The following is a 26264-nucleotide window of genomic DNA, read 5'->3' on the forward strand; positions in this document are numbered from 1 at the left end:
TGAGTATACCATTTAAAGCGTATAGTATACCTGGAGCATACCTAAAGAGAGCTTCGGGGGTCAACGCCCCCGTCGCTCGGTCTGAGACCAGGCCTCGTGGTGGATCAAGATCTAATCAACCACGGAAACAGACGTACGAACCACAACCCGGCTGGACAAGTACTGACATTAGATGCCTGCCCAGTGCCTTCTTGAAGACAGCCAGGGATCTACAAGTAATCCCCCTTATGTATGCTAGGAGGCAGTTGAACAGTCTTGGGCCCTGGACACTTCATGTGTTGTCTTTCAGTGTACTCGTGAATCCCCTGCTGTTCATTGGAAGAATGTTGCATCTCCTGCCGAGTGTTTTGCTTTTATAGGGAGTGATTTTCGTGTGCAAGTTTGATACTAATCCCTGTAGGATTCTCCAAGTGTATATTATTATATATCTCTCCCGCCTGCATTCCAGGCAATACAAATCAATGGCCTTCAACCGTTCCTAGTAATCTAGATGTCTTATCAAACTTATGGTAGGTTTATTACTGGAAGAAGTAAATGTACAACAAAAAGCAGGATTGCAGATGAGCAAGGAAGCTTTAGAATGCATAGATGTGTAGACCAAGTGTTTACATAAATGAGAATATATTCAGATAAAGGTAGGTAAGTTTTCATTGCAATTATAGATTTAGAAAAGCCATATGGTAGAGAGGATGGGGGAGCAATGTGGCAGATGTTGCAAGTATATGGAATAGGTAGTAAGTTACTAACTAAATTCTGTAAAGAGTTTTTGTGAGGATAATGAGACTCATGTTAAGGTATGTAGGAGGGGGTAAGATTACTTCCCAGTAAAAGTAGATCTTAGACAAGGATATAATATCACCATGGTTTTTGAACATATTTATTGATGGGGTTGTAAAAGAAGTAAATGTTAAGGTGTTGGGGAGAGGAGTGGGATTAAATTTTTGGGAATCAAATATAAAATGGGAGCTGACTCAGTTACTTTTTGCTGATAATACTGTGTTTTTGGAGTTTCTAAAGAAAAGTTCCAAAGGTTAATGGACGAGTTTGGGAGTAGAAAATTGAAACTGCTCATAGATAAGAGTAAGGTGATGAGAATGTCAAACGATTTAGATAAAGAAAAATTGAATGTCACATTAGAGGGTAGAAGTGAATGTTTTCATAGAATTGATGAATGAAAAAGGTAAGTGGCACGTGGAGATATCTGTGGAGACCAAAAACGTTATCCATGGAGGCAAAAAAGGGAATGTACAAGAGTATATTAGTACCAACACTCTTATACGGGCGTGAAGCATAGGTTGTAAATGCTACAGCGAGTATTAGGTTGTTATTGTCGTGTCTAAGGGCAATGTGGGGTGAAAATATTATACAGAGAATTCGTAGTATGGAAATTAGGAGGTGGTGTGGAGTTACTAAAAGTATTAGTCAGAGGGCTGAAGAGGGGTTGTTGAGGTGGTTTGGTCAATTACAGAGGCGAGGTAGGGGTTGTCTCCATTCACTCCTCTCTAACACACTCATGCTCGCTTGCTGGAAATCCAAGCCCCTCGCACACAAAACCTCCTTTATCCCCTCCCTTCAACCTTTCCTAGGCGGATCCCTACCCCGCCTTCCCTCCACTACAGATTTAAACACTCTCGAAGTCATTCTGTTTTGTTCCATTCTCTCTATATGTCCGAAACACCTCAACAGCCCCTCCTCGGCCCTCCACCTAATTTTCAAACTAAGAATTCTCTGTATTATATTCACACCACACATTGCCCTCAGACATGACATCTCCACTGCCTCCAGCCTTCTCCTCGTTGCAACATTCACCACCCATGCTTCACACCCATATAAGAGTGTTGGTATAGCTATACTCTCAAACATTACTCTCTTTATTTCCACAGATGAAGTTCTTTGTCTCCCCAGACTCCTCAGTGCACCACTCACTTTTTTCCCCTCATCAATTCTGTGATTCACTACATCCTTCATAGACCCATCTGCTGACACATTCACTCCCAAATATCTGAATGCATTCACCTCCTCCATACTCTCTCCCTCCAATCTGATATCCAATCTTTCATCACCTAATCTTTATGTTATCCTCATAACCTTACTCTTTCCTATATTCACTTTTAATTTTCTTCTTTTACATACCCTACCAAACTTACCCCCCAACCTCTAAAACTTCGCTTCAGAATCTCCCAAAAGCACAGTGTCATCAGCAAAGAGCAATTGTGACAACTCCCACTTTGTGTTAGATTCTTTATCTTTTAACCCCACACCTCTTGCCAACACCCGAGCATTCACTTCTCTTACAACCCCATCTATAAATATATTGAACAACCACGGTGACATCACACATCCTTGTCTAAGACCTACTTTTCCTTGGAAATAATCTCCCTCTCTCCTACATACTCTAACCTGAGCCTCACTATCCTCATGAAAACTCTTCACTGGTTCCAGTAGCCTACCTCCTATTCCATACACCTGCAACATCTGCTGCATTGCCCCCCTATCCACCCTGTCATACGCCTTTTCCAAATCCATAAATGCCACAAAAACCTCTTTACCCTTATCTAAATACTGTTCACCTATATGTTTCACTGTAAACACTTGGTCTACACAATCCCTACCCTTTCTAAAGCCTCCTTGTTCATCTGCTATCCTACTCTCCGACTTACTCTTATTTCCTTCAATAACTCTACCATACACTTTACCAGGTATACTCAAAAGACTTATTCCATTATAATTTTTGCACTCCTTTTGTCCCCTTTGCCAATCCCTAGGTACCTTACCCTCTTCCATACATTTATTAAATAATTGCACCAACCACTCCAAAACTATATCCCCACCTGCTTTTAACATTTCTATCTTTATCCCATCAATCCCGGCTGCCTTACCCCTTTCATTTTACCTACTGCCTCACGAACTTCCCCCACACTCACAACTGGCTCTTCCTCACTCCTACAAGATGTTATTCCTCCTTGCCCTATACACGAAATCACAGCTTCCCTATCTTCATCAACATTTAACAATTCCTCAAAATATTCCCTCCATCTTCCCAATACCTCTAACTCTCCATTTAATAACTCTCCTCTCCTATTTTTAACTGACAAATCCATTTGTTCTCTAGGCTTTCTTAACTTGTTAATCTCACTCCAAAACTTTTTCTTATTTTCAACAAAATTTGTTGATAACATCTCACCCACTCTCTCATTTGCTCTCTTTTTACATTGCTTCACCACTCTCTTAACCTCTCTTTTTCTCCATATACTCTTCCCTCCTTGCATCACTTCTACTTTGTAAAAACTTCTCATATGCTAACATTTTCTCCCTTACTACTCTCTTTACATCATCTTTCCACCAATTGCTCTTCTTCCCTCCCGCACCCACTTTCCTGTAACCACAAACTTCTGCTGAACACTCTAACACTACATTGCCTATACTCTCACTAACCCATCTATCCTCCAATAGTTGTTTATATCTTATCCTAAATGCTTCCTCTTTTAGTTTACAAACCTCCACCTCCCTCTTACTTGATGCTTCTATTTTTCCTTGTATCCCATCTACCTTTTACTCTCACTGTAGGTACAACTAAAAAGTGATCTGATTTATCTGTGGCCCCTCTATAAACATGTACATCCTGAAGTCTACTCGACAGTCTTTTATCTACCAATACATAGTCCAACAAACTACTGTTATTACACCCTACATCATATCTTGTATACTTATTTATCCACTTTTTCTTAAAATATGTATTACCTATAACTAAACCCTTTCTATGCAAAGTTCATTCAAAGGGATCCCATTGTCATTTACACCTGGCACCCCAAACTTACCTACCACACCCTCTCTAAATGTTTCTCCTACTTTAGCATTTAGGTCCCCTACCACAATTACTCTCTCACTTGGTTCAGAAGTTCGTATGCATTCACTTAACATCTCCCAAAATCTCTCTCTCTTCTCTCCACTCCTTTCTTCTCCAGGTGCATACACACTTATTATGACCCACTTTTCGCATCCAACCCTTATTTTAATCCACATAATCCTTGAATTCACCCATTTATATTCCCACTTCTCCTTCCATAACTGATCCTTCAACATTATTGCTACCGTTTCCTTAGCTCTAACTCTCTCAGATACTCCTGACTTAATCCCATTTATTTCTCCCACTGAAACTAGCCTACCTCCTTCATTTTTGTTTTGCTTAGGGCCAGGACATTCAACTTCTTTTCATTCATAACATCAGCAATCATCTGTTTCTTGTCATCCACACTACATCCACGCACATTCAAGCATCCCAGTTTAATAAAGTTTTTCTTCTTCTCTTTTTTAGTAAATGCCTACAGGAGAATGGGTTACTAGCCCATTGCTCCCGGCATTTTAGTCGCCTCATACGACACGCATGGCTTACGGAGGAAAGATTCTTTTCCACTTCCCCATGGACAATAGAAGAAATAAAGAAGAACAAGAGCTATTTAGAAAAAGGAGAAAAACCTAGATGTATGTATATATATATATATGCATGTGCGTGTCTGTGAAGTGTGACCTAAGTGTTAGTAGGAGTAGCAAGATATACCTGTTATCCAGCGTGTTTATGAGACAGAAAAAGGCACCAGCAATCCTACCATCACATAAAACAGTTACAGGTTTCTGTTTCACAGTCACCTGGCAGGACGGTAGTACCTCCCTGGGTGGTTGCTGTCTAATGTATATATATATATATATATATATATATATATATATATATATATATATATATATATATATATATATATATATATATATATATATATATATATATATATATATATATATATTCTAAATGAACATTTATTAATAAACAGAATACATTTACAGAAAGCTCAGACATGAATACAATGGTACAATGTATTAAAGTCATTAGCTGCCTGACTGCGGTGGAGCGCGGTTGTGCTCTGCACCCCTCTGCTGTTTTGTCAGGAGAGCTCTCATAGCAAGAACATGGCGCTGAGTATCCGGCGTAGGGTGAACACTGTCGGCGTTGAGCTGCTTCGTGGGGCGATTTCCCCCTCTACGGCGCAGGTGTTACTTCCGACAATCATCAGAGAGACGTACGGAGTACAGGATGATGAGGTATATGGTGTGGCCCTGAATGGGGCCTATCGCATCTTCGTCAAGTTAAATTCGACGGCTGTGTATGAGTCGTTGGTGAAGAAATTCGAGCATGTGAGTATAGATGCAACCCCAGCTGTCAGAGTGCGTCTCATAGACGTCTCTCGCCACTATACGTGGGTGAAGTTGCGCAACGTCCCCTTCGAGGCTGACGAGGAGGACTTAAGGAACGTGTTTGCAGCTTATGGTACCGTGCATCTGGCAACCCAAGGCAAGTGGGCGGCAGGTGCGTACATGGGACGTCCGGAGGGCACTTTCTCCCTCAAAATGACTCTGAGGCATCCGATCCCGTCCTACGTCGTGATGACGGAGTTTCGGACCCAAATTCTAGTGTCTTATGCTGGGCAGCGACGTACATGCAGGCTGTGTGGGGAGTACGATCACATGGCGGCGACGTGTGGGCGACAGTGGAGGGGGACGGCGCAGACTGGTGAAGCACCAGTTACAGGTGTGGATGCCGTAGTGGAGAGTTCCAAGGGAAACCGAGGAGATGGCCGTCTGTGGAGTGAAATTGTTGAGGATTCCCTTGTGGTGCATGATGGGCGAGGCATGAGTTGTGTGGAGCCAGAAATGGCCACTTTGCCGGTGACAGGGGAGGAAGTGCTAATCCAGCAGGAGGTGCGGGAGCTGGAGGAGGAGCTCGACGAGGTATTGAAAACTTTACCTCCTTCTGGGGAGGATGATGGCTTAGTCCGAGAGATGGTTCCTGAGTTGCAAGGAGAGAGTGTCGGGACAGGCACAAGAAGGAAGGAGGAAATCAGCAGGCACAGAGAGGAGTCACCGTGCTCTGTGCAACATGACACAGTAGCGGTTGACGTTCACTGTGAGGAATCGTCGGAAGACAGCATGGCGGTGGAGGGCGTCACGAGGAAGAGAGCGGCAGCGTCAGACTCAGATGACGTCCTGACGCCAGCACAGAGGTCTGGGAGGAAGGATGCATATTATCGAGATAGCCAGGTTATGCGGCATCGGAAGAAGGGGGGTGGGGTGGATGGTGAGAAATCATGTGTTGACCCTGGGGCAGGAGGCCCTGGGAAGGTTGAGAGGAGGAAGGGTTGGAAGCTTTAGGAAGGCCTTAAGTGTATGACTGTGAATGTGAATGGACTGTGTACTGGAGTGAAGAGGGAATGTTTTCATATGCTCTTACGTCGATATAGAGTGGACGTCGTATTTCTACAGGAGCATAATTTCAGGGAGGGTAGAGTGCTCGAGGTGGCAGGGTATAAGGTTTTGACTCTGCCATCTGCACGTTCGAAAGGTGGTGTGGGTTTATTGATAAAGGAGGCGAGCCCGTTTGTGTTGCAACGAAGTGAGGGGGGAGGGGGGGGGGGGGGAGGGTGTTGCGTGTGGATGGGTGGTGGATGGGGCAGAGGGTAACCTTTGTAAGTGTGTATGCACCAGCATGAAAACGATATGAAAGTAAAGAGGGATTTTGTGTGTGATGATCTAGTTTTCGCCTTACGTGGTTTACCTGCAGTGGCCATCGTTGGTAGGGACTGGAATTGTGTTATCAGGAGAGCTGATGTGGAACCACGAGGGGCGGGGCACATGTTGGCAGTCTTACGTAATCTCTTGGTGGATGTTCAGTTGAGGGATGTGGTAGGTGGGGGCGCGTGGGAGGTAGAGCATACTTTCGTGAGGAGAGGTTATGCAGCTAGGTTAGATAGGTTGTACATATCTCACAAGGTATTGTCAAAGTCTGTCCGTACTATTGAAGTAGCTTTTTCCGATCATCGGGCGGTCGTAGCAGAGGTCGAGTGGGATTCACTAGCTAGTATCTCTAGGGGATACTGGAAGTTAAATACGAGTGTGTTAGAAGATGAGGAGGGGTTGGAGGGTTTTACAGCGCTGTGGGAGGGGTTAACTGAGGAGGTAAAAGGGGTCAAGGATGTGGTGACGTGGTGGGATGGTGTGGCTAAGGAACGGATTCGGCATTATTATGTGCGGGATGGGAAAAGGATCAATTCTTTAAAATATGGGCTTATTAATTATTTGGAGGACAGGTTAAGGGGTTGTTATGTACGGGGAGCGGTGGAGGGTACCTATCCTATGGACAACATTATGGTACTTAAAGAGAGGCTGCGGGAAATCCAGGACGAGAGGTTCCAAGCGGTGAGAGTAATGGCGGGGGTGGAGGAGGTGTTATGGGGAGATAGGCCGTCATCGTGTGTTGTGCAGGCAAAAACAACATCAGCAGGCAACAGCTATTCCATGGTTGGAGGTTCATGAGTCGGTGGGTGGGTATAGGGTGGGTCAGGTTATACAAACTACAGATGGGATGGGGTTGTTTGCGGATAAGTGGTATGAGAAGTATTGGCAAGAGGAAGGGGTAATAGTTGGGGATTTAGAACAGGTGTGTGGAAGTGTGACATGTCGGTTGGGAAACAGTGATAGGGAAGCACTGGGTGGGGAAATAACTGAGGAGGAAATATGGAGAGCTTTAAGTGACATGCATAAGGGCAAAGCGCCGGGAATCGATGGACTGCCGGCAGAGTTTTATCAACAGCATTTGGAGCTAATAAAGGGTTTTTTGGTGAGGTTATTAAACTTGATGAAGGAGAGGGGCACATTGGGAGACAAGCAGGCAACAGCTGTAGTTGTCTTGGTACCGAAGAGTAAGGGACAGCATTCGCTTAGGGACTACCGGGCAATATTGTTGTTATGCGCGGATTATAAGTTGTTTGCTAAGATTTTAGGAAATAGGATTAAGTGTGTTGTAGGGCGGGTTGTATCGGAAACCCAGTTTGGGTTGCCAGGTAGGTCTATGGGGGTGGGGCATGGGTTACTAAGGGATTTCGTGGAAGAAACAGGGGGGGAATGGGGGGGGGTTTGGTTGCTCTAGACTGGCAAGGAGCAGATGATAGAGTGGAGCGAGAAGCATTGAGAGCTATCCTTAGGAGACAGGGTTTTGGGGAAGAAATAGTGGGATGGGTAGATGCGTTATATCATGGGGCAATGGCGAGAGTACAGATTAATGGAAGATTAGGGGGGAGGATTGTAATGGGTAGGGGACTTAGACAGGGGTGTCCTATGTCACAGCTTTTATTTGCGTGCATACAGGACCCCTTTTATAGAATGGTGGAGCACCAAATGGGCATTAGTGAGGGGGAAGGGAGTGGAGTTGGGAGGGTTTGGCCAGTTCTAATAGGGTATGTAGATGATACTACTGTTCTGGTTAGGGAGGGGATGTCAATGAACGCCTTAGATGGGGTAGTCGACACGTTCGCACGTGCAACTGGTATGAGAGTGAATTCAGAGAAGTCCATGGTCATGGGGTTAGGAGCTTGGGCGGGGAGGGTTGAGTGGGGTAGTGCAGTTGTGGCGAAGCGGGTGACGTCATTAAAAATTTGTGGTCTTATCTATGCAGATGATCTGGATGTTGCGCGTGCGGAAAACTCGGTCAGGTTGGTAGACAGGATTCTGGGTCGCTTGGGAGCATTGCGGCCTTATCATTTGACCCTTGTGCAGCGTGCCCTTGTTATTAACATCTTATTGTATAGTAAGGTTTAGCACGTGGCAGCCATGTTCCCTTTAACTGGGACGGCAATTGCAAATATACTTAGAGGGGTTTTTAAATTCTTGTGGGGTTCGGGCTGTGATTGGCTTAAAAGGGATGTGGTAATGTTACCTGTGCGTCGGGGGGGGTTGGGTTTAATGAATTTAAAGCGGAGAGTCAAATGTATCTTCATTAAGAGGGAGGTGATGAGGGAGGGTGTGGGTGGGGGGGGGGGTTGGTCAAGATACACAGTAGATTGAAACACATGTTTTCTGGGATAGAGTTGCATGAGTGTGAAACTATTTTGAGGGCAGTGGTGTTGGTTAGGGATCTGGGTAAGGTAAAAATAAGTAAGCTGTGTAGGATGATAGTGGAGATGGTTGTGGCACCAGTGGAGGGGATTTTCCCCATGTATGACTGGGGAAGTATATGGAGAAGGTTCAGTAGGTTAAGGTTACAACCCCGTGGGCGTGAGGTGATGTACCGTTTTTTTGCATGGGATTTTACCATCGGGAGTGGTTTTACGGGCTAGACGGGTGGTTGATGGGGGGGAGGTCTGTGGAATATGTTGAGGGGAGGATTCTGCGTTCCACGTAGTGTATTTTTGTGAGGGGATGGGGAACGTCAGGGGTTGGTTGAGCAGGGTGCTGCATAGGATCAGTGGTAAAAACTTTTCTGTTCTGCGGGCGTTAAGTCTTGACGTGGGGGGTATGGATGAGAGTATTATTAGGGCTGTGGAGTACATTATGGTAGATTATGTGTACATAACGTGGGGAATGAGGGGGAAAGGGGTCAGTGAGGTGAAGAGGCGGGTATTGGCAGTTACGTTTTATAAAACGTTGTGCCGTAACAGAGAAATTTATGGGAGAAGGTGGGAGCGGGCTTTCTCAGAGGGATATAGAGACCTAACATTAGAGGATTTATTAAATTTGTAAATATGGTGGGAGGGGCAGGGTAGGAATGGTAAATGCTAATGTAGGATGGGCTGTCAGGGGTAGAAACGGGGTAGTCTCCTTGCATAATGTAACGGGAGAATGTGTATGAACCTGTGCGTATGATGTGTAATCAAAGTCTGGAGAGTGTAATACCACTGTATGTGTTTGACTTGGCAGTGTTACATTGTTCTAAGTAATATTACTCTTTTGCATGTATTTAGACGACCTGGTTGAGGTGTCATTGTGTTGGATTCTTGTGTATTAATCTGTTCTGTGTTTTATAATCATCTTGTATTTGCATTACTTTCAATAAAATACGTTAATCTATTAAACGTAGAAGCATTATTAATATATAAATAACAAAGTGGAATATAAATGCATATTGTAGGCTTGGTGCGTCTTTGTTAATAATAATAACAATGCATATTGTAATGTAGTCGTGTTCTTGCTTAACATAGGTGCTGAGGCACTGGAACATGAAAGTGGCTGCCCTTGGGTCCCTGGTGGTGTCGATGAGTCTGGAATCCAATTCTTTAAGGAAACGTGTTGCGTGTTTTCCCCATGATCCCAAGGTCTCTGATCCCACTGGGACAAATTGATACTGTTGGCTAATGTCCCTGTACTTGCTGATCTTGTACTCCTCCCTGTGGTCAGCAGCTCATTCCTGTCGCCCGACACTGTGATGGATATAGGTGTCAGCCAGTGTGGACACACAGGTATAGTCCCGTGCTAAGAGCTTGCAATTCTTCCAAGGATTGATGGTGATCCCGTCGGGGCAGATTACTGGGTTGTGGGTATTGTTGGCTACTAGTGATCGGGGCTCCCTCTCGGCTGGGCATCCAGCTGTAGCAAGGGTTCTCTTTATGATGTCGTTGATCCCTTGAGACAGCAAGGCGCAGAGCCACTGCAATACGAAGGGTCTTTGGGTCAAGTCGCGTTCCAATTGCAGATATTGGAACTCTTTGGAGGAAGTCCCCGGAGTGATGTGCGGTCACAGCCTGGAGACGGGCAATCTCCCTATCTGATGTTGGAGCCCTGAGCATGTTGGCAAGCACCTTTTCAGCGATCGGACCATCCCAGCTTGCCTGTTTGTGCGCCAGTGCTGCACTAGGGTTTGGTGCTGGAGCAGCAAGAGTCTCCCATTCAGTGATGGTACTGGCATAGCTAGGGTCCTGTATTCCTGATGAGTCGCTGAGGTTATCAGGAAGAATTTGTCTTATCAACTCGTTTGATGCTGTGGAAGAGGATAGGAAAGCTGGTAGAGCAATCTGGGAGGATCTGCGTACTCCCAGCCCCCGAAACCTTGCAACCACTGACCTTCTTCAAGGGAAAGATTCAATACACTCTCTAGCATGGTCTTGAATAGAGAGTCATATTCCTTGAGTTTTGGACTGCTGAAGGCTGGGGAGCATCTCAGAAAGTATGTATGTATATATATATATATATATATATATATATATATATATATATATATATATATATATATATATATATATATATATATATGTATATATGTAGTTACGCTTGGTCACCCTCCATATTACTTAGGGCCGAAATATCAGCTAATATCATATTGCTAACTTTCTTATCAATAGCTAAAATAAGGGAGTCCGACTATATAATATTATCTGGGGCCATAGCATCTTACTAAATGGAATCATATTCAATTAATATGTATTGTAACTTGACTTAACGTCATAAGTTAGGAGTAACAATGCGGGTATTGTAAAGCACTTGAGTAACGACCAGTCTCTGGTTAACCCCCGAGCTACCTCTGTGAATGACACGTGACCTACCTCATGTCAGGTCAACCCTCCTCATAGCAAGCAGTAGCAGCTGGTCTTCAGGCCAAGGTGCAGCTCTTTGACATACTCTGTTGTAATAGAACCCCATTCCTTTGAGAATACGAGGGAAGGTGCTCGAAGGGGACAAACGTGTGTTTCACAGGAGGTCTGAAGAGCTCCGTGAGGTCACCTTGTATAACTTTGCAAGTATGAAAGGTAATAATACCTTAAGGTCATGTATATACTTCTGTGTATATTCTTGCACTCGTAACATACGAGAGAAACGCAAATGACTTATAATTGATGTTTCTAAGACACAATATGACACTAAAACGAGTTTTAAATTGTACTCGTGGTTCTCTTCTCCCTAAGACGAGAAGTGGTTAGAAAACCATTCAATTATTGCATCTCGACCCCTTTTAAAGTAAGGACAGGTGGGCAATTTCTATATATTTATATATAATATATATACATATATCATATATTATACATGTCGTGCTGTATAGGTAAAACTGGTCAATTAGCAAGAACTCTTTTTAAAATAGTCCTTTCTAAAATTTTCCCTTGTACGTTTAAAGATTTTTTCATTTATGTTAATGTAAAAATTAATTTTGTGCCAAAAGAACCTTAGAAAACTTACTTAACCTTATAACAAGCGCAATTTAATTTAGCCTATAATAACTTTAATATATTTTAGATAAGATTACGGTAATCAATAAAACAATTATTATTATAAAACTTTATTTCGCCAGGTTCAGTTTTTGCGACATCATGGCACACAAATTTTTGCTTGTCTTATAGAGCAAGAAGTGTTGCTATTTAAGCCAAAATCGCAAGTTATTCCTATATGGAACGATGTTTGTCGTGCCGATTACGATAAACTTTCCATTTTGGCTTAAACGGCAACTCGCTTCTTGCCGAATAGCGCAGACCAAAATTTGTTTGTGCAATAATTTCGCGAAAATCATTCTGGTCCTATCGGAAAATTATATATTAAATTAGTATGAACTTGTATAAAATATTTAATTGGATTAGGCTAAATTAAATTCCGCTTGTTTTAAAAAGGTTAGGTAAGTTTTCTAAAGTTCTTTTGGTACATAATTATTGTGTACCTTGACCTAAATGAGAAAAATATAGAGGACTAAATTTTAAAGGTGTTCTTGCTAATTGACGAATTATACCTATTCGGCACGAAAATTACATCCAAATATGACTCGACACCGATACATTTATCCTGGCCCCTGGGAACCATAACCTCCCAGCGCCTTAAACTACTTGACCACCAACCTACAAACACCAGTCACAGTAAGCAGACCAGAGCTGCATCCTGGTGCTACCATATTCATGGCCGTCGGCAGTACAGGACAAATTGTATTCTTTTTACAGTTTAGAATTCCAGTTTCAACGAATAGTGCATTGAAAATATCGAAAAATATGGTAAAATGATTATTTTACTGCATATTTCGACGATTTGGAGCATTTAGAGCACTATACATATGTATGTGAGACCAAGTGAATTTTAAGGAAATATCTGACTGCACTGGCCTTGAGTCGAGCTTAAGTGGCGTGCTAAGGTATCAGGGGTTCGATTCCCGGCCAGTGTAGTTTATTTGTATATATCTTAAATCATATATTACCAAGCTGCCTACATAATCCATCTTTAATTCTCTAATATCGCCACATAATTTTCTTAATTTCTCTTTATTTTCTTCAAATCAACGTCACTAAACTCCTAATATTTCCACTTCGTTTATCTTAATTGCTAAAAAATCATAAATGATTCTTTGCACGTATATAAACGTACAAAATACTTATGGTGACCTAGCTGACTCTGATCTCCCTGCACAGACATGGCGGTTCAGAACTTCGTTGGTGATGCGTTCCGAGGAGCCACCTGGGTAGCTCTCCACAATGGTGGTGGTGTGGGTTGGTGAGTATTAACATCAATGTTGTTGAGAGGAGGCGAAGAGCGGTAAATTGCAAGTGTAATTTTACTTCATTGGGAGCTATAAGCCACTGTTGTCATTCAACGTGAGTATCGCAAGCTTGAGCCTTCCTCTTATCGTGACCCGGCCTTTGACAAGTCACATTCATAATGAGTAGAGTAGCGACGGTAACTTCGGTGTAGGTATTGAGTAGTGATTAATAGTGTGGAACAGAATTGAGTGAATAAGGTAACAATCTCAATAATTAACAAACTATTAAATTAAAAATTCTTCAATTTATAAATAATAATATATTAATATTTTTTATAATAGTAATAATAATTATTATTTTTCTTATTTCTGTTATTCATAATATTAATGATAGATATAAGAACGAAGTGTTAATGTTGAGCAGAAGTTTGTAGATGCAGGGAAGTGGGTGCGGGAGGGAAGAAGAGCGATTGTTGGAATGATGTAAAGAGTAGTAAGGGAGAAAGTTAGTACGAGAGGTTTTTACAAAGTAAAAGTGATGCAAGGAAGGAGTACATGGAGAGAAAAGGAGAGACTAGGAGAGTTGTGTAGAACAGTAAAAGATAGCAAATGGATCTGACAGTTATAAATAGGAGAGGAGAGCTATTAGTTGGAGAAGATAGAGGGAATATTAGGAGGAAGCGTTAAATGTAATATCGTACATTGGGGAGGTGGGTATAACATGTTGTGGGAGTGAGGAAGAGCCAGTTGTGTGGGGAAGCACGTCAGGCAGTGGGTAGAATGAAATGGGGTTCGTTCTGTTAAACATCAACTCAACAGAACGAACACTAGCAGCGCTGTTATGCATAACTTCAACCCATTTTCGTATGTCCCATTTTCATATGCTTCCAAGGAGTATCTGAAGTACCATATAGGCTGATGAAGGACCCATACGTGCAACACCTGGGTTTCATTGCTTTGTAGTGCCTTTATCAATACAATACATGGACATGATCTAAAGCTAGGAAAACATACAGAAGGCGGTAGAAGACGAGATAATAAGTCTGTCTAGGAGCAGGTGATGAGCAATGTAGGCTGGCATCTACACTGACCTTCATAAATAAGGTTTTCCTCGCTCCAACGAATGCCAGACACCTCACACATCTGGGCCAGGAAAACATTTTCCAGCTTCCATATTTAAAGTTTCTGAAGAATATAAAGGCACAATACCGTTACTGGAAAAATACACAACGGAATCTTATGACGGCGTTTCGGTGCTACTAACAAAATTAATATTGTGAGTATACAGGTTTCTCCTTAACACTTGAGGGCTCACACTTCTTGCCACTATCACTTGTTGTAAAAGCCAGTGTTAACACTCTGCGGTCACTGGCCTCACTGTCATGGCCTCACTGTCATCTACTGCATAGGCGTCTCTGCAATCAACTGTCACTGGCCTCGCTCTCATCTACGGTTAATGGCCTCTCTTCGTCGGTCACTGACCTCTGTCATATACAGTCACTGGCCTCACTGCCGTTTACTGTCGCTAGCCTCTGTTTCTTCTATTGTCACTGGCCACACTGATTTCTAGTCTTTTTAGTAGCTGACGTCTACTGTCACACACCTCACTGTAATCTACGGCCACTGGCCTCAATATCACTTACTGTTAATGGCCACACAGACATTTACTGTCACTGGCCTCACTGCCATTTACTGTCACTGGCCTCACTGCCATTTACTGTCACTGGCCTCACTGCCATTTACTATCACTGACCTCACTGGCATTTACTGTCACTGGCATTTACTGTCACTGACCTCACTGGCATCTACTCTCGTTCTCCTCACTGTCATCTTCTGTCACTAGCCTCACTGTAATCTCACTGGCCTCACTGCAATGTACTGTTACTGGCCTTCTGTCATCTATTGTCACTGGCCTCACTCTCATTTACTCTCACTGGCCTCACGCTTCTACTGTCACTGGCCCCACTCTCTTCTACTGTCACTGGCCTCTCCCTCATCACCTGTCACTGACCTCTTAGTCATCTACTCTCATTGGCCTGACTCTTGGTTACTGTCACTTGCCTCATTGTAATCTACTGTCACTAGCTCCACTGAAATCTACTGTTACTAGCCTCAGTGTTAAGCACTGCCACTGAGATCACTTCCATCTACCCTCTCAGGCCTCACTGCCTTCTACTGTCACTGTCTTCACTGTCATCTAGTCTCATTGACCTCACTGTCATCTACTATCACAGGCCTCACTACCATCTGCTGTCAGTGCCCTCAATGCCAATCTACTCTCACCGACGTCACTGTAATCTACTCACTGGGATCACTCGTCTACTGTCACTGGCCTCACTGCCATTTTCGGTCACTAGCCTATCTGTCATCTACTCTCACTGGCTTTATTGTCGTCAACTGTCACTTGGCCTCTGACATCTACTGTCGCTGGCCTATCATATCCTGTTACTGGCCTCACTCCCTTCTACTGTCAAAGGCCTGAGTGTCATCAACGGTCACTGGCCTAACTCTTCCACAGTCACTGACCTCTGACATCTACGGTCACTGGCATGTCATCTACTATCACTGGCCTCGTTCATCTATTCTCACTGGCCTCACTGCCATCTACTGTCATTGGTCTGACTCTCATATATTGTGACTGGCCTCACTGGCATCTACTGTGACTGGCCTCACTGGCATCTACTGTGACTGGCCTCACTGGCATCTACTGTGACTGGCCTCACTGGCATCTACTGTGACTGGCCTCACTGGCATCTACTGTGACTGGCCTCACTGGCATCTACTGTGACTGGCCTCAGTGGCGTCTACTGTGACTGGCCTCAGTGGCGTCTACTGTGACTGGCTTCAGTGGCGTCTACTGTGATTGGCCTCAGTGGCGTCTACTGTGACTGGCCTCAGTGGCGTCTACTGTGACTGGCCTCAGTGGCGTCTACTGTGACTGGCCTCAGTGGCGTCTACTGTGACTGGCCTCAGTGGCGTCTACTGTGACTGGCGTCTACTGTGACTGGCCTCAGTGGCGTCTACTGTGACTGGCCTCAGTGGCGTCTACTGTGACTGGCCTCAGTGGCGTCTACTGTGACTGGCCTCAGTGGCGTCTACTGTGACTGGCCTCAGTGGCGTCTACTGTGACTGGCCTCAGTCATTTGCTGTCACAAGCCTTACTGTCTTCTACTATCATTGGCTTCCCTCTAATCTATTGTCACAAGCCTCACTGCCATCTGCTGTCAGTGCCATCACTGTCAATCTGTCACTGGCCTCACTGCCATCTACATTTGCTGGCCTCACTGTCTTCTACTCTAACTGGCTTCACTCTCATCTAATGTTACTTTCTTCACTGTTATCTACTGTCGCTGGCCTCAGTCATCTATTGAAACTGTTGTCACTGTCTGTTGTCACTGGCCTCATTGTGATCAACTGTCTCCTGCCTCACTGCATTGTACTCTCATTGACCTCACTGTCGACTGTCACTTGCCTCATTGTCATCTTCTGTTTCTGGCCACACTGTCATCTTCTTTCATTGGCGCCACTGTCACAGGCCTCACTACCATTTGCTGTTAGTGCCCTCAATGTCAATCTACTCACAGGCGTCACTGTAATCACTCTCGTCTACTCACTGGCTTCACTGCTATTTTTGGTCACTGGTCTCTCATCTACTCTCATTGGCCTCTGTCATCTGATGTCACTGGCCTCACTGTTACCTACTCACTGGCCTCACTGTCATCAACTGTCACTGGTCTCACTGTCATCATCTGTCATTGGCATCATCGTCATCTAGTGTCCCTGGCCTTACTGCCATCTGTCACTGGCCTCTCTGACATCTATTGTTACTGGCCTCTGTCATTTCCTGTCACTGGCCTAACTGTCACCTACAGTCACTGGGGAAGTGTCATCAATGGTCATTGACCTCACTCTCTTCTAATCACTGGCCTCTCCGCCACCTGCTGTCACTGGCATCTGTCATCTATTGTCGCTGGCCTCACTGCCTTCTGATGTTAGTGCCCTCAATGTTCATCTACTGTCACAGGCGTCAGTGAAATCTACTCACTGGTCTCACGGTCATCTACTGTCACTGGCCTCATTGCAATCTACTGCCACTGGCCTCTCTGACATCTACTGTCACTGGCCTAAGTGTCATCAATGGTCACTGTCCTCACTCTCTTCCACTATCACTGGACTCTCCAACATCTATTGTCACTGGCCATACAGCCATCTACTGACATTGACCTCACTGGCATCTTTTCTCACTGGAAACACTGTCATCTACTCTGACTGGCCTCACTGCAATCTACTGTCACTGGCGTCACCCTCATCTGCTTTCACTGGCGTCACAACCATCTACCGTTGCTGGCCACAGTCATCTACTGCCATTGGCCTCTCTCTTATCTACTCTTTCTGGACTCAGTCATCTACTGTACTGTCCTCATTTTCATCTACTATCACTAACTTCACTGTCTACTGTAAGTGGCCTCACTGTCATCTACTCACTGTTCTCATTGTTATGTACTGTCACTGGCCTCACGGCCATCAACTGTCACTGGCCTTTCTGCCATCTACTGTCACTGGCCACGCTGTCATCTCTCACTAGTCCCAGTCATTTACTGTTACTGGCTTCACTGTCATCTTCTGTCACTAGCCTCACTGTCAGCTACTGTCACAGGCATCACTCGTTTCCTGTCACTGTCTTCATTGCCATCTACTGTCAATGCCCGCACTGTCTTGTGCTGTCCGTGGCCTCACTGTCATCTTCGGTCATTTGTCTCATTGTCATCTGTCACTGTCCTCACTTTCATCTACGGTCACTGTCCTCACTGATATATACTCTCACTGGCATCGCTGTCTTCTGTCACTGGCCTCTGTCAGCTACTGTCATTGTCCTCACTTTCATCTACTCTCACTGGCCTCGCTTCCATCTGCCATTGGTCTCACTGTTATCTATTGGCATGGCCTCACCATCTTTTATTGTCACTGGCCTCATTGCCATCAACTGCAGCTGGTCTCACTCTCATCTACTGTCACTGGCCTCAGCTATGGTCATTGGCCTCACTCATCTCCTTTCACAAGCCTCACTCTCATGTACTGTCATTAGCCTCACTGTCATCTACTGTCACTGTCATCTAATTGTCACTGGCCTCACTGTCAACTACTGTCACTGGTTTCACTGTCATCTAAAGTTACTGGACTTCAAGTCATCTATTTTCACTTGGCTCAATGTTATATACTCTGTCATCTTCTGTCATTGGCCTTACTGCCATCTTCTGTCAATGGCCTCGCTCTCATTTTCTGTCAATTGCTTCACTGTCATCTACTGTCACTTGCCTCACTGGTATTTACTGTCACTGGTCTCATTCTCATCTATTGTCACTGGCCTCACTCTCATTTACTGTGACTGGCCTCACTGTCATCTTCTATCACTGGCTTCACTACCTCTATTGTCACTGGCCTCACTGTCAATTGTCTCTGGCCTCACTGTCATCTATTGTCACTGGCCTCTTTGTCGTCTACTGTCCATGGAGCCACTGCCTTTACTTTCACTGGCTTCACTACCATCTGCTATCACTGTCCTCACTGTCATGTGCTGTCACTGGCATCACTGTTATCTTACGTCACTTGTCTCTGTCATCTATTCCCACTGTCCTTACTGTCTGTCATTTGCCCAATTATCATCAAATGTCATTGGCTTCATTCTCGTCTATTGTCAGTGGCCTCACTGTGATCTGCCACTAGTCTCACTGTCGTCTACTGTCACTGACTTCACTGTCACCTGTCAAGGACCTCACTGTCACCTGTCACTGGTCTCACTGTCATCTATTCTCAATGGCCTAACTGCAAATTACTCTCATTTGCCTCGGTTATCTACTTTCACTGGCCTCATTGTCATATACTGTCACTTGCGTCAATGCCATCTGCTCACTGTCCTCACAGTAATGTCACTGGCTTCACTGTAATCTGTCACTAGCCACACACTCATCTATGGCTACTCTCCTCTGCATTCTACTGTCACTGGCCTCTGGCATAAACTCTCACTGTCATCTTCTGTCACTGGCCTCAGACACCTGCTGTCAGCGCCCTCACTGTCATCTTATGTCACTGACATCAATGTCGTATGTCACCGGCCTCACTGCCATCTGCTGTCACTGGCCTCACTCTCATCTACTGGCAATGGCCTCTGTTATCAATGGCCTCATCTGACTCTGACCTGTCTGCCATATCCTGTCACTAACCTCTGTCACTAGCCTCACTCTCGTTTCCTGTCACTGACCTCTGTCATTGGCCTCACAGTTATCTACTGTCATGGCCTCATTGCCATCAACTGTCATTGATCTATCTTCTGTCACTGGCCTCACTGTCTTCTATTTTCACTGGCCTCACTGTCGTCTATTTTCACTAGTCTCACTGTCATCTATTTTCACTGGCCTCACTGTCTTCTATTTTCACTGTCCTCACTGTCGTCTATTTTTCACTGGCCTCACTGTCGTCTATTTTCACTGGCCTCACTGTCGTCTATTTTCACTGGCCTCACTGTCGTCTATTTTCACTGGCCTCACTGTCGTCTATTTTCACTGGCCTCACTGTCGTCTATTTTCACTGGCCTCACTGTCGTCTATTTTCACTGGCCTCACTGTCATTTATCGTCACTGGCCTCACTGTCATCTATCGTCACTGGCCTCACTGTCATCTATCGTCACTGGCCTCACTGTCATCTATCATCACTGGCCTCACTGTCATCTATCGTCACTGGCCTCACTGTCATCTATTGTCACTGGCCTCACTGTCATCTATCGTCACTGGCCTCACTGTCGTATATTGTCACTGGCCTCACTGTCGTATATTGTCACTGGCCTCACTGTCGTATATTGTCACTGGCCTCACTGTCGTATATTGTCACTGGCCTCACTGTCGTATATTGTCACTGGCCTCACTGTCGTATATTGTCACTGGCCTCACTGTCGTATATTGTCACTGGCCTCACTGTCGTATATTGTCACTGGCCTCACTGTCGTATATTGTCACTGGCCTCACTGTCGTATATTGTCACTGGCCTCACTGTCGTATATTGTCACTGGCCTCACTGTCGTATATTGTCACTGGCCTCACTGTCGTATATTGTCACTGGCCTCACTGTCGTATATTGTCACTGGCCTCACTGTCGTATATTGTCACTGGCCTCACTGTCGTATATTGTCACTGGCCTCACTGTCGTATATTGTCACTGGCCTCACTGTCGTACATTGTAATTGGCCTCACTGTCATTTACTCTCACTGGCCTCACTGTCATTTACTCTCACTGGCCTCACTGTCATTTACTCTCACTGGCCTCACTGTCATTTACTCTCACTGGCCTCACCGTCATTTACTCTCACTGGCCTCACTGTCATTTACTCTCACTGGCCTCACTGTCATTTACTCTCACTGGCCTCACTGTCATTTACTCTCACTGGCATCACTGTCATTTACTCTCACTGGCCTCACTGTCATTTACTCTTACTGGCCTCACTGTCATTTACTCTCACTGGCCTCACTGTCATTTACTCTCAAAGGCCTCACTGCCATCTACTCTCAAAGGCCTCACTGCCATCTACTCTCAAAGGCCTCACTGCGATCTACTCTCAAAGGCCTCACTGCCATCTACTCTCAAATGCCTCACTGCCATTTGTCAGGACCTCAGCCTTCCACTGTCACTGGCTTCACTCTCTACTGTTAATGGCTTCACTGTCATCTACTATCACTGACCTCACTGATATTTACTGTCACTGGTCTAACTGTCGTCTACTTTCACTTGCCTCACTGTCATTTACTGAAACTGGCCTTCCTGATATCTACTCTCACTGGAATCACTGCCGTCTTCTGTCACTGGCCTCACTCTGATCTATTGCTACTGGCATAGCGCCTGATAAGTGGAAAATGGCAAATGTAATACCTATTTACAAGGCAGATGACAGGTCCTTGGCTTCGGACTACAGACCAATAAGCCTTACCTCCATAATGGGAAAATTTATGGAATCGATAATTGCCAAAGCAATCGTAGCCATCTTGACAGGCACAGACTGATTAATAAATCTCAACACGGTGTTTGAGGAGGTAGATCATGGTAATGAATATGATATTGTGTATATTGACTTCAGTAAGGCTTTAGATAGAGTTCCACACCAGAGGCTATTTAGGAAACTTACGGCACACGGAATAGAATTTTTTTCCTTGGTAGAGGCATGGTTGACAAATAGACAGCAGAGTTTGCATCAATGGAGAGAAATCAGAATGGGGGCACGTCACAAGCGGTGTTCCTCAGGGGGTCAGTGTTGGGCCCCTTGTTGTTCACAATTTACATAAACGACATAGATGAGGGAATAAAATAATTCCAGACATTTTTCTAAGCAAGGTTCACCAGGTGTTAAGAAAGTACATTGATGAACTAAGAAAGGAAGAGGGTAACTAAGTAAATTTTATGTTAGTGAAAGTAAACAAGTATTTAACAATGGTGTTAAAAGTCGTGTAGATGTAACAGGTGTTTAACAGTGGTATTAAAAAGCATGCAAAACACCTCTCTAAACTCTTGGGCACTATCAGTCCAGCACTTCTCAAACACTCGGGTGATCTTCTCAATCGCATTCGCAACATCAACATCAGGAACAAGAAACTTTCCAGCCTTTACGTAACTTCCCTATTCACCAAAGTACCTACAACACAAGCCATCGATCTCCTACGCAGGAAAATTGACGATTCACTTGATCTTCCTATTCCAGCCAGCGATTTCATCGACCTCGTTGAACTGTGTGTCGGCTTTACGTGTTTCTCTTCCGAAAAATCACCTCTTTCAGCAGACTTTTGGTCTACCCATGGGCTCGCCACTCAGTGCCGTCCTGGCGAACTTATACATGGAACATCTGGAAGCCGAGCGTTTCTCCACCATTATTCCTTCGACTGTCACCTGGCTCCGTTATGTTGACGACATTCTTCTCATAACTCCCAGGCGCTTCAACGTTCAAGCTCTCCAAGACAAGCTCAACCAGGTCGAACCCTCAATCCAGTTCACACTTGAAGTTGACAACACTCTTCCTTTCCTTTATGATGTTCTCTGCAAAGCTGACCATGAACTTAGTTTTAAAATCTATCGAAAACCCACCAACCAAAACGATCTTCTCCACTTCTACTCTCACCACGACACCAAAACTAAACGTGGTGTAATTATAGGCTTCTTTCTGCGCGCGCGCGCGCACAGAATCTGCAGCAATGAGTTCCTTGAGGAAGAATGCACGATAATTGAACAAGTATTTTCTAAACTCCACTATCCTCGTCACTTCATCAAAGACTGCAGACGGCGGGCATTAAACATCTTCAACACACCCAGAGAAGACACTGCCGAGAAGAGATAGTCCTTCCCACCAACTCCATTGCCAAACATGTTTCCAACATCTTTTCAAATACATTATTCCAAGTATCTACCTCCACAACCACGACCATCAAGGACATCACCAGTAGTAGACAGGACAAGCTTCCATCCTCTGCAGGGGTATACATAATCCCTTGTAATGACTGCAACAAATTATACATGGGCGAAACCTCGAGACCTCCAAACACGTATTTCAGAACACTAATACGCAAGCAGGACTGACGATACAAGGGATGCCTGTGTACAACATCGCAATTCACACAACCATTTAATTAACTACAGAAACTCAAGACTTAACGCCACAGAAGACAACACTCAATACCGAAGAATCCTGGAATCATCGCTTATCTCTAACAATTTCAACCAGAACAACGGCTTCTATAACATAGCTGAACCACTTGCCAAGAAACTTCTTCATCGCTATCCTACATAAGAACATAGAACACTGCAGAAGGTCTACTCACAACTTGTCCAATACCCCTGCCAAGTTACCCAAGACTATAACCCCACCCGGTAGGTCATCAGATGCAGCATTCTCCACCTGACCTCAACATTCTGAGCTTGACTATAAATACTCCTGTACCTTCCACCCCAGGTAGATCTGTGTGTGACTTGAAAAAGCCCACTGTGTGGGCGAAACTTTATCAATAAAGGATCACATTAAGCTGCATATGTTGTGCAAGAAAGGTATAAAATACAGACAATATGAAAGTAAAGACACATGTGCAACATCTGGATATCTTTATTGTAGACGTTTCGCCATCCAGTGGCTTTATCAATACAAATTCTAGGACATAATTGGAAGACTAAAACTATATACAAAAGATAAGGTAATCAGTCCCTCAGCCTTTGAGTTAGTGTTCACAGCATCGAGGTGGAGGAGAATCTGGAGCAAAGGCAAGAAGACTGGCGGTTATATAGGTGTCAGTGGATAAGGACATGCAGTAGACGAGGGCTTACTTCCACTGGGGAATCCCGCCTACCAGTGGCTATGCCCTCGTCTGCTGCATGTCCTTATCCACTGACACCTATATAACCGCCAGTCTTCTTGCCTTTGCTCCAGATTCTCCTCCACCTCGATGCTGTGAACACTAACTCAAAGGCTGAGGGACTGATTACCTCATCTTTTGTATATATATTTCTACAGTCTTCCAATTATGTCCTAGAATTTGTATTGATAAAGCCACTGGATGGCGAAACGTCTACAATAAAGATATCCAGATGTTGCACTTCAAGCCGCATTTGTTTTTCCTCTGTTATAAGTGTGGAGGTTCACCATCCTCCTCGTACTGTACCTTCCTCCCCTGTCCCCTCCCAAGTTTCTTCGTGTTCTGTCCCTTCCCATACTTCTCCAGTGCCCTCTGCCCTTTCGTCTCCTCCCTACTTTGGTACAGGCCATTGCTGTTCCAATCTTTACTCACCATCCTTCTATCTCCAGTATTGTCTCCCATACAACGTCTTTGTCTTCTGAAACACTTGAAGCTCTCTGAATATAATGAAGAGACGAGATCATCAATGGACACTGATCCATCTCCTGTTCCTCCTCTTCCCTCCCCTTCATCTACGCAACTCCTATCTTTGCAGCTTCCCATTCCTTCGCTGCTTGAACTTTTCCGCTGCTGCCACGTGGACTTCTCTAACCCCTCTAGTCTGTAGATACCTTTGACTGAAGATTTCCTATCTTTCTCATTACCAATCATGGCCTATTTACAGTGAAATATCAGCGGCCTCAGAGGTAACAGGGGTGAGCTTCAGATGTCGCTCTCCCGGTTTTCTCCTGTTGGTGTTTGCATACAGGAACGAAAATTACACTCCACTGCTATCCATCCCATCTCAGGCTATAATTTATTGTATTCTTTGGATTCCTTTTCTGATGAAACTATTAATGAAAGTGCTCTCCTTATACTCACTGATATTCCGTACTGTCAGCTATTTGTTCATACTTCACTGCATTACACTGCAGCCTGTATCCAGTTGAATAAGTGGTATACAATCTGTTCTTTGTATCTCTCTCCTTCTCGGGCATTATCTATCTCCTTCTTGTTTCGTCCTTAACCCCTACCATTTCCTCTGGGGGAAGGGTCTCACTGTGACCCTCCATGTTTTAAATATTGGTACTCCAACCCATTTTTATCCTTGTACTCGTACTCTCTCATCGATCTCTCGGTCTGCTCTTCCTCCACTGTACTAGACTTCACTTGGTCTGTCCTCCCAGACTTACATGACAGTAATCATTTTCCAATCATTCTTACTTCTCCTTCATATTCACCATTTCTTTGAAGCTCATGCTGGCAATTTGATCGAGCAGATTGGGATCTTTACTAGCAACTCGCTGTTTTTAGTGAGGTTCCTTCTTCGTCCTCCATTGATGAGCTTTTACACCTCTTCTCAACCTCAGTTTTAACTGCAGCTTCTCATTCTTATACCCCAAACCTCGGGGAGATTTCTTGATTTTAAGCAGAAGCGTGCGGTAGCTCGCCGTGTCATCCGTAACCAAATGCACATGCTGGCGAGGTTGTTTCCACCATCACCTCTGCTTCCTCTGAGTACAATCTGGAAAAAAGTACGGAAACTGGGTGGTAAATACTTTCCAACCCGGCTCCTGTTCTCGGGCTCCTGTTCTGCGGATTGCCGGTGTTGATATAGCAAACCCTCTTTACGTTGCCATTGAAATTTGTAATCATCTGGTCCATATTTTTCAGGGGCTCCATCTATGCTCCTCTCTTCTTTCCTAAGTCTGCCAGAAAGTTAGCGCCCTTAGACTTTTCTTCTCTCAAGGAAGAATCTTATGTGCCTTTTACACTTCTGGAACTGGAGACAACACTCAGCTTCCCAATCATCGGCAGCTGGACCTGACAGTATTCATATTCGGATGTTACAACATTTACACCAGTCAGCCCTTGCAGTCCTCTTACAACTCTTTAATCTTATTTGGTCACAAGGAGTTCTTCCCCAGCTGTGGAAATCTGCCATTGTTCTACCTTTTCGCATACCGGGTACTAAGGGACATGATGCCTCCCACTATCGTCCCACTGCTCCTAACAGTGCAGTTTGCAAGGTGATGGAACGTCTGATAAACTAACGTTTAATGTGGTATTTAGAGACACTCTCCACTAGTCAATACGGCTTTTGTAAGGGCCGTTCTACTATTGACTCCACTATGCTTGGATACGTATGTTCGTAATGCCTTTGCAAATAACCACTCGGTTATTACCATATTTTTTGAGCTTGAGAAGGCATACGACACAACTTGGAGGTATAATATTTTGGCCCAAGCCCACTCCTTAAGCCTCCTAGGCAACTTACCATCCTTCCTTAAGAACTTCTTAACTACGGACATTTCTGTGTTTGGGTTAATAATATGCTCTCCCTGGACTTTGCCCAAGCTGAAGGTGTCCCCCAGGGATACGTTCTGAACACAACACTTTTTCTGATGGACCCTCCTTTAATCTGGACTCTCTCATTGACTTTTTGACAACTGATTTACTCCACAAACTCATACCTTTAGCACTCCCCTCAGCCCTTTCTACCTTAATCTGTTGCTACCCTCTACCTCTGCACTATCCTCTGCCCTCCATAACCTACTAGTCATCCCTCTCCCTTTTGCCCCCC

At 44.5% G+C, this 26264-nt stretch overlaps 1 protein-coding gene across 2 annotated transcripts in view; it reads left to right on the forward strand.

Moving 5' to 3' along the window:
• LOC128689515 (urocanate hydratase) overlaps positions 1 to 26264 on the forward strand; it is a 296064-nt gene that overhangs the window by 261455 nt on the left and 8345 nt on the right. For both annotated transcript variants that reach the window (XM_070086477.1, XM_070086478.1), the window contains one exon: positions 13197 to 13278. In XM_070086477.1, the coding sequence (XP_069942578.1) occupies positions 13197 to 13278 (82 nt within the window). The remainder of the gene's footprint in view (positions 1 to 13196; positions 13279 to 26264) is intronic.

This window comes from Cherax quadricarinatus, chromosome 18 (assembly GCF_038502225.1).
Source record: "Cherax quadricarinatus isolate ZL_2023a chromosome 18, ASM3850222v1, whole genome shotgun sequence".
Lineage (NCBI taxonomy): Eukaryota > Metazoa > Arthropoda > Malacostraca > Decapoda > Parastacidae > Cherax > Cherax quadricarinatus.